Raw genomic sequence first — 8,823 nt, 5'->3', positions numbered from 1 at the left:
TCCCTCAAGTTTGCCATACTATCCCATCTACCACAAACCTTATTATATACTACATACTTAAATTTTAACTAGGTCAAGTAACTTGGTTATTTTTATTTAATGCCATTAAACAAGAAAACATTCCATTAAATTAAATCTTGGTTTTTGGGGCGTTACATGATTTCTTGAAAGTATGATAATTTGTCGGTTGAATAGTCAATTTTGGTGTGATTTGTGGGGGATTTGGGGAGCAGATGATGGTTTGTTAGGGTTTGATTGGTGAAGTGGTGAAATTAGGGTTTGGAGATGATGAACTGGTTACGATCTTATCAAAAGAGAAGATGAATTGAATAAGGGTAGTTGGATCGTTTGGTTATCAAAACAAGAGTGTTGTGGTGGGTGGAATCAGATCCGAACGGATTTTCAGATCTGAACGGGGGTGGTTGTGGGTGATGAACTGTGATGATCGGACTGTTGCGGCGGTGATGGTGGGTGTAATGGTGATTCGGGTGCGAAGGTGATGGCGGGTGGAGTGGGGTAGTGGTGGTCGATATGTGGAGGTGGTTTGGTGGAATTGGTGGTGGTCGGGTAGGTGGGTGTGGTGGTAGTTTTCAGTCCGGCAGTGGGTGGGTGGTGGTGGTGAAGGTTGTGTGAGGTGGGTGAAGTCTGAGAGTTAGATAGAGTACATAGAGAGAGAGGTAGAGGTAAAATTATACATATCATTTTGCTTTATTTTATTAAATAATATTAAAAAAACCGAGTTAAATGACCAAATTACCCTTGTGTAATATGATTCAACCAAAAAAATCTATATGGGTTTGGCCTAAAGGACATAACATGCAAGATTTTGGAACATCTTAAGTACATAACTTGTCAACTTTTGCGCTAAGGGATAGCGCATACAATTTGGTGTAAACAGAAATGACAAAACTTGTAAGTTACTCTTTTTTTATAAGGGTACTCTTATTCACAACTCTTTTAATTTGATAGTAGTATATTTGCAATATATTTTTCTAATAATAATGAGAGATTATGATTTATATTGAATTTATATTTGCCAAAACACCCCTTGGCATTCCTTATTGAAATTCGGTATCAATACTGTTTTTTACTGAAAAATACCGGTATCGATACCGTTATTTACCGATACCAAAATTCAAAAAATCTATTACCGGTATGGTACCGGTATTTCGGTAAAAAATCTCATCCCTAATTGATTCAACCAATTTTCGCTTTTATCCCTGATTTAAAATTACGATTTCACCCTCGTTTCAAAATAACGTTTTTGCCACCAGTTCAAAATAAAATCATACTTTTGCCCCCAACTCAAAAATACAATTTTGCTCTTGTTTTAAAATTACGCTTTTGTCCTCAGTTCAAAATTATAATTTTGCCCCATTCCAAAAATTATGATTTTGCCTCCATTTAAAATTTGTGGTTTTGCCATCATTTTTTTTCCAAAACTATAAAAACTACAGTAGTGTTTTATTTTATTTGGTTGACTGAATGTAACTTTTATTTGTGTAAAACAGTTGTCTAGCACTCGCTCATTGGTCCTGACAAATTACTATTTTGTCCCCAGCTCAAAATTACAGGCTTGACATCGTTTTAGTTTTTTTAGCAAGGCTTAATTGGTTGGCTCGATGTCTTTTTTGTATTAAGATTATGTTACAAGTAGTAACCAAATATATACTTACATGTTACGAAACTAAAAACTATTCCACTTAGTGTCTCACCATACGGGTGAGACATAACACTCATTTTCAACATCTACAAAATGCAAGGTCGACGCCAATAGTTGCTGGCCTTTATTGGTTGATATGGGCGGCAAGGGAACAGTGCCAGGCAGCTGCCAGCTAAATTTCTCCGCTTTAAAATTACAATTTTACCATCGGTTTAAAAATAAGTATTTGCCCACAGTTCAAAATAAAATAACGCTTCTGCTCCCAACTAAATTTCTCAATCTTGCCCTCGGTTCAAACTGATTACGGTTTTGGCCACAATTTAAAATTATGCATTTGCCCCAGTTAAAAATAAATTTATGCTTTTGCCCCCAGCTAAAATTTACGAATTTCCCCTCGGTTCAAAATTACGATATCACCCTCAATTCAAAATTACGTTTTTGCCCCAAGTGCAAAATAAAAATACGATTTTCCCTAGCTAAAAATTAGATTTCCCCCAAGTAAAAATAAAAATATGACTTTGCTCTCAGCTAAAAATTGTGTCAAAGATCTGCCTAACACTCTTTTTACTTTTTATTTGTAGCAAAACTATAGTGCTGTTTTTTAAATTGGTTGAGAATTATTCGGCCATCGCCTCATAACGCGGACGGGGCATCACCTAGTCAATAAACAAAACTAAGAAATACATATACATATACATAGAAATAAAATAAAAAAATATATAAATAAAGAAAGAAAAGTAAGAAATAAAATAAAACGACCACATCTAACGAATTAACGATAGCCTCTTACACTCACACAAGAAACACACCACACGGATCATAATCCACAACCACTCATCCACCGTTGATTTAACCAAAATCCAACGGCCACAACCCCCTCCCACCCTTTCAACACCACCACCCCAATCTGCAACCCTCCACAACTCAAAAACTTTCACATCCCGCCTTTAACAAACCCCACCTATATAAAACCCCACCCATTTCCACCATCACAAACACCCACCACCCAATTCATCACCAATCAATCAAACCCACAATCTCAAATCAATCATGTCTGGCCGTGGAAAGGGAGGCAAGGGGCTCGGAAAGGGCGGAGCAAAGCGACACAGAAAGGTTCTTCGTGACAACATTCAGGGAATCACCAAACCCGCCATTCGCAGATTGGCTCGCAGAGGTGGAGTCAAGCGTATCAGCGGCTTGATCTATGAAGAGACACGTGGCGTGTTGAAGATCTTTTTGGAAAATGTCATCAGAGACGCTGTTACCTACACCGAACACGCTCGCCGTAAAACTGTCACTGCTATGGATGTCGTTTATGCTCTTAAACGACAGGGCCGTACCTTGTACGGATTCGGTGGTTAGATCATTTAGGGTTAGGGTTTTTAGAAGATTATCTGTTTCGTTGTAATCTATGTTATGTTATCTGTTTTCAATTCACCATCTTGGTGTATGGTTTAATGATGAAGAAGTTTCTTATTTTAAATCTTTAATTGTTATTGTCTGTTTGTGCAATTATTGATCTGGAATTGTTTATGAATTTTGTATGAATTATTTTACTTTAATATAAGTAATGGCGATAAATCATTGGGTGTCTGTCTTTTTCTTGCCACGTGGGTCAAACACTACCAAATAAAACCTGTTGTTTTTAACCTTAATTGATGTTACTCATTCTCATTGTCGTATATGTTGCTTTGATCTGATAACCTGTGATATTGAGGGTTCAGATCAAGGGGATCATCATATATTGGTGTGTGTGAGAGTTAGATAAGCTGGCGAAGTATTTGAGACATGGTGGGGGTGATTCGGGATGCTGGTCGTTTCAGGCGGCTGGTTCGGTGCCGGAAATCGGTGGGCCGAGTGAGGATCCGGTGGTAATACAGAAAGGGAAGAAGCAGGGGGACCCTTTTGTGATTACAGTGAACTGTCCTGATAAAGCTGGGCTTGGTTGTGATATTTGTTGGATTATTCTTGATTTTGGGCTCTATATTGTCAAAGGAGGTTAGTATCTATTTAATTTTGTTCAATTTAGTTGGTATGGTTTGGTTTATTTCAAGTTTTTATAAGCTCATACTTATGTGTTGGTCGAATCGTTCATCCGATGTATAATTGTTCGGAACATAGTAGCTTGTGTTATGATTATGCAGTAATCATAGTGATTAGTGAGAATCTGTGTTGCCAGCATAGCTCAAGGCGAGCCTTGGGCCGCAATGCAAGGCGCTTAAAAAGCGAGGGTTTTTTTAGGTTTGTCTTTTAGTATAAAAATACTGTTTTTAGGGATTTTAGACATGTTTTAGGCTTCTTCAGGGCTAGTTTAAGTTGTTTTTTAGGTTGTTTCCAGGCTTGTTTAGGGTTCTTATAATTGTTTCAAACATGGTCAAACGATTTTTGACCTGAATTTCATTGGAATTTGGTTTGAAAATGCGCATGAGGGCCTGAAAGTGGGGCTTTTGAAGCGAAGCGAGAAGGCTGGGCTGGGCCTGAAAAATGGACCTAGGCGCGCGCCTAGGCGAGCCTTGACAACAGAGGTTGCAAGGATACAGACAGCTATGGGGTTACTTATGTGTGTGTGTGAATTATGATTTATAGTCAGATTGTGATAGTATTTGTTCATAACATCTGTATGTGATTCAAACATACAGTGACTTTCAATATTAATTTGCTTAATTTCATTTGAGTAGATTTTACAACAGACGGAATATGGTGTTACATAGTATTATGGGTGTTTCCTTACTCAACTTCACCTATCGTAAGATGGTCCAACATCAAAGAACGCCTCTTAGCCGTATGTCCCGCATTTTCCGTATCAGCTTATTTAAACGAGACACCACCCAAACCCGAGGCTTCTCCAGTGTATCTTCTCACATTTTGCAGCACCGATCGCAAGGGATTATTGAACGGTACTTGCATTTTTCCGTTTCAAGTTTTCCATCATATTATGATTGTGTCACAATCTAACATTTACATTATATATCTTTTGTTTTCCTTTTAAATTTAGACGTGACTCGAGTTCTTTGTGAGCTCGAGCTTATGATCCAGAGAGTGAAAGTAACAACCACCCCCGATGGTCGTGTCCTGGACCTTTTCTTTATTACCGATAACTTGTGAGGGTTTGTTTCTTAGTACTCTTTCTTTGGACTCTACTTCACTTTTTTTTTTTTTTGGTAATTCATGTAAAAATATAGATTTAATTACTGTTTTCGTCCCTGTGGTTTGTCAAAAATTACTATTTCAGTCCATTAGTTTAAAAATTGCGATTTCAGTCCCTGTGATTTCACTTTCGTAACAATTTCAGTCCCTGTGATTTCACTTTCGTAACAATTTCAGTCCCTGTGGTTTCACCTTCGTAACCATTTCAATCCATTTATTTTGTAAGTACAGGGACTGAAATGATTACGAGGTGGACTGCAATGGTTACAAAAGTGAAACCACAGGGACTGAAATCGCAATTTTTAAACTAATGGACTGAAATAGTGATTTTTGACAAACCACAGGGACGAAAACAGTAATTAACTCAAAAATATATGATTTCAGGGAGTTACTACATACAAAAAAGAGGAGAGATGACGCATGCGAGAAATTACATGCGGTGTTAGGTGAATCGTGTACAAGTGTCGATATCCGCTCGGCAGGTTACAAGAACGATAGTGTCCCGCGTATCTCTTCTCTTTCTCAGACGGCTGTTGCAGAAATATTTCGATCGGAGTTATCAGAAAAAGAAGAGCTTTCACAAGCTCTTAGTCCAGATGTCAAAAGATTAAAGCATGCGACCGTCATGATTGATAATTCACTAAGCCCGGCGCATTCACTCCTCCAAATTAACTGCGTCGATCACAAAGGTTTCCTTTATGACATCATGCGCATATTAAAAGACTTTGATATACAGGTCTCACACACTTCTATATTCGATATGACAATATCTGTTAATTTACAGTTGCGTCGGGCGTTAAATGTTGTTGCACCTTTTGAGCAGATAGCTTATGGGAGATTCTCACCGGTTAACAAAGCGCATCGTGACTTAGATCTGTTTATTCGTCAAAAGGACGGTTTGAAGATTGTGAGTGTGGAGAAGCAAGAAGAACTGATCTCTCGATTGAAGCTGGAAATGCTTCACCCGTTGCGTGTTATTATAACGAATCGTGGACCGGATACAGAACTTGTGGTTGCTAACCCTGTTGAGTTATCTGGAAGGGGACGACCGATGGTTTTCTATGATACGACACTTGCACTCAAGGTTCTTGGGATATGCGTCTTCTCGGTAAGAAACGTTTAATTATTATTATTAGAGTAAATTGCCATTTTAGTCCCTGTGGTTTGGGCCATTTTGCCAGTTTAGTCCAAAAGTTTCATTTTTAACATCTGGATCCAAAAAGGTTTCATCGTTGCCATTTTGGTCCAACTGACTTAACTCCATCCATATCTGTTAAAGCTGCCAAGGGCATTTTTGTCATTTCATTTTGGTCAAACTGACTTAACTCCATCCATATCTAACAAAAATGCCCTTGGCAGCTTTAACAGATATGGATGGAGTTAAGTCAGTTGGACCAAAATGGCAACGATGAAACCTTTTTGGATCCAGATGTTAAAAATGAAACCTTTGGACTAAACTGGCAAAATGACCCAAACCACATGGACTAAAATGGCAATTAACTCTTATTATTATTATTATTAGTACATGAAAGATGAAGATGATGAATAGTGTGCATGAATATATGAATCATCATCATCATCATCATACTCAGTAAATCCCACCAATACCAAAGCTAAGGTAGGGTCTGAGGAGGGCAAGATGTAAACAGTCTTACCTCTACCCCGTAGGAATATAGAAGCTGCTTCCAGTGAGACCTCCGGCTCGTGCATGAATATATGAATATGAATATGAAAATGAAAATGAAAATGAATATGAATGTGAATGTGTTGCGTGTAGGCGGAGATTGGAAGACATTCGACAGAAAATGGTGAATGGGAAGTGTACCGGTTTCTTTTGGAGGAGAATAGCAAATATAAAATGGGAAGCATGGTGGTTAAAAATCAGATTGTTGACAAAGTCCGAAGAGCGCTCATGGGATGGTGACTGCTGTTAGTTGCTGGCTACGAGTTTGTTTGCGATATGGCTAACTATGTGTTAATGGATTAGTTGATTATAGCAGCACTTGTGTTTTGTCATTTGACTTGTGACTAATCTGACCTGAACAATGGAATTAAAGCTTGTGAAACAATATTGTCCTTGGGTCTTCCATCTTTTGCCATCTTTAGCACTCCAACTGCAACTTATTTGTATTTACAAATGTATGTTTTAAATTCAACTTTTATCTTTTTCTATGGTTTACCGTTATTCCATTCTTTTCAGATTCTATCAAATGGTTTCGATACGAGTGAGATTATAGTAACTAGGTTTGTTTGTTTTTCCTTGGGTATGAGGATTTATACCTTTAGTCATTACTATTTGCTTGATTGCTTCACATGCGCACTTAGAAAATGATTAAATCATAGGGACAAAAATGATAGTTTATCTATTATTTATTTTGTTCCTCAGATGTTTATTTGAAAAGGGATGCCTTGTTTCCACACCCCCTATATCTTATTTTCACATCCCTAGTGTATACGGGACGTATACAATATATACGGCCCGTATAGGATGTTTTTGAATAGGAAAATGCGCAGAGAATGTTTTTTTTTTTGATTTTACTATATACGGCCCGTATATAGTTATACGAGCCGTATACAAGTGTATACGATTTATAAAAACTATACGGCTCAATGGATTTATTTCTGAGGTTTTTGATGTTTACCAAATCTATACGGGCCGTATAACTGTATACGGGCCGTATAGATAGATGTTTTTCAATTATCACGTTTTCCCGTAAAAACACCATCATTCTAGGGTTTCTAAACTCTTCATCACCTTTAAGCAACGTTGATCGGAACACGCCGCTTAAATCGGAGCACAAGTAGAGTAACGTTACCGATCAGTCCGTTGATCAAGTAACTAGCAGAAAAACCCGACACAAACAAGTTCTCCACAGTTTGTAATTCAGATCTCTATTCGGTCATCTTTCCAAACTACAACACACGATAACTTTAAACTTTATAGTGTGTGATTTGACCAGGAAATGATTGGAGGTGATTGCTACTTTTAATAAGCTGTCATAGTTGTCAAATTCGATTTCAACAAATCTTTTCCTTTTCCTTCAACTTCTAGAACATTCTCCGTAACATGAAGACGTGACGGGTTCTTCTACTAGTGGTACTTTAATGAAGTATTGAAGATTGAATGTGCAAACCCAACCGTTTTTTACTACGGAAACGGTGGCTATGCGAAATACAAACCGCAACCGGTTTTTACTATGGAAACGGTGGCTATGCGAAATACAAACCGCAATCTTTTGTGACTATGGGAAACACAAGTTTTCTTTTTGAGCTTGATGGATGTCCGTTATCTCAGTTGAGGCGGACATTGTTTAAATCTGAATATAAGTAGATGTTACGTGTAACTTCATTAAGCCAAGAACAAAGCCTATTTCGAAACACATGTGTTCGTATCAGCATTGTTTATCACTCTGTGTGAGCATTGGAAACCCGACAAACAGTCTTGACAACTGTGACATCTTATCTATCTGTGTGTGTCACATCCATCCTATTATAGCAATCGATATGATTAATTTTACAGATTTTTTTCTAATTAGCGTTGTTAACTACCAAAAGAATGCATACACAAATAGTTCTAGTGGACGAAGCAAAGAGACCATTGTGTATATGGAACACGTTTTTTACTAATTAGCGTTGTTAACTACCTAGAAATTGATACGGTGAGTTGGTAATCAAAATCAAGATGTCAGACAACGTGCCTTTCGAGATCCAAGAGGAAATAATCAAACGGCTTCCAGTAAAATCACTGATTCGATTCCGATTAGTCTCCAAATCATGGAAAGTTGTTGTTGTTATTGTGCCTATCTCGGTTGTTCCGTACTTTCGTGATAATAAAACAAGAAATAATCAAACGGCTTCCAGTAAAATCACTGATTCGATTCCGACCAGTCTCCAAATCATGGAAAGCTGTTGTTGTTATTGTGCCTATCTCGGTTGTTCAGTACTTTCGTGATAATAAAACAAGCAGACATTGATTTTGCCAAGATTGAAGGAAAGAATCTGGCCATAAGCGT

At 37.7% G+C, this 8,823-nt stretch overlaps 2 protein-coding genes across 3 annotated transcripts; both read left to right on the top strand.

Annotated features, from left to right (window-relative positions):
* Positions 1 to 2,456: 2,456 nt before the first annotated feature.
* On the top strand, positions 2,457 to 3,153 carry LOC118492520 (histone H4). The gene has a single exon (XM_035990654.1). The coding sequence runs from the start codon at positions 2,714 to 2,716 to the stop codon at positions 3,023 to 3,025; it is 312 nt and encodes a 103-aa protein (XP_035846547.1). The 5' UTR covers positions 2,457 to 2,713; the 3' UTR covers positions 3,026 to 3,153.
* Positions 3,154 to 3,231: 78 nt separating this feature from the next.
* Positions 3,232 to 6,980, top strand: LOC118492519 (ACT domain-containing protein ACR9-like). 2 transcript variants are annotated; one of them, XM_035990652.1, is made up of 6 exons: positions 3,232 to 3,661; positions 4,342 to 4,560; positions 4,659 to 4,764; positions 5,195 to 5,546; positions 5,634 to 5,918; positions 6,588 to 6,980. In XM_035990652.1, exons 3-6 carry the CDS (start codon positions 4,691 to 4,693, stop codon positions 6,732 to 6,734), a joined length of 858 nt encoding a protein of 285 aa, XP_035846545.1. In that variant the 5' UTR covers positions 3,232 to 3,661; positions 4,342 to 4,560; positions 4,659 to 4,690; the 3' UTR covers positions 6,735 to 6,980. The 2 variants fall into 2 exon arrangements, with proteins under 2 accessions (XP_035846545.1, XP_035846546.1); XM_035990653.1 differs by having other exon boundaries at positions 4,659 to 4,770.
* The last annotated feature ends 1,843 nt before the right edge of the window (positions 6,981 to 8,823 follow it).

Source organism: Helianthus annuus, chromosome 5 (genome assembly GCF_002127325.2).
Source record: "Helianthus annuus cultivar XRQ/B chromosome 5, HanXRQr2.0-SUNRISE, whole genome shotgun sequence".
Taxonomy (NCBI): Eukaryota; Viridiplantae; Streptophyta; class Magnoliopsida; order Asterales; family Asteraceae; genus Helianthus; species Helianthus annuus.
This window is presented reverse-complemented; position numbering and strand designations above follow the sequence as displayed.

Excerpts from the sequence above, each read along its gene's own strand:
- LOC118492520 (XM_035990654.1), top strand. The coding sequence starts at position 2,714 with ATGTCTGGCCGTGGAAAGGGAGGCAAGGGGCTCGGAAAGGGCGGAGCA.
- LOC118492519 (XM_035990652.1), top strand. The coding sequence starts at position 4,691 with ATGATCCAGAGAGTGAAAGTAACAACCACCCCCGATGGTCGTGTCCTG. Across the intron at positions 4,765-5,194 it reads TTCTTTATTACCGATAACTT|GGAGTTACTACATACAAAAA; the intron begins GTGAGGGTTTGT and ends ATATGATTTCAG. Across the intron at positions 5,547-5,633 it reads TAAAAGACTTTGATATACAG|ATAGCTTATGGGAGATTCTC; the intron begins GTCTCACACACT and ends CCTTTTGAGCAG.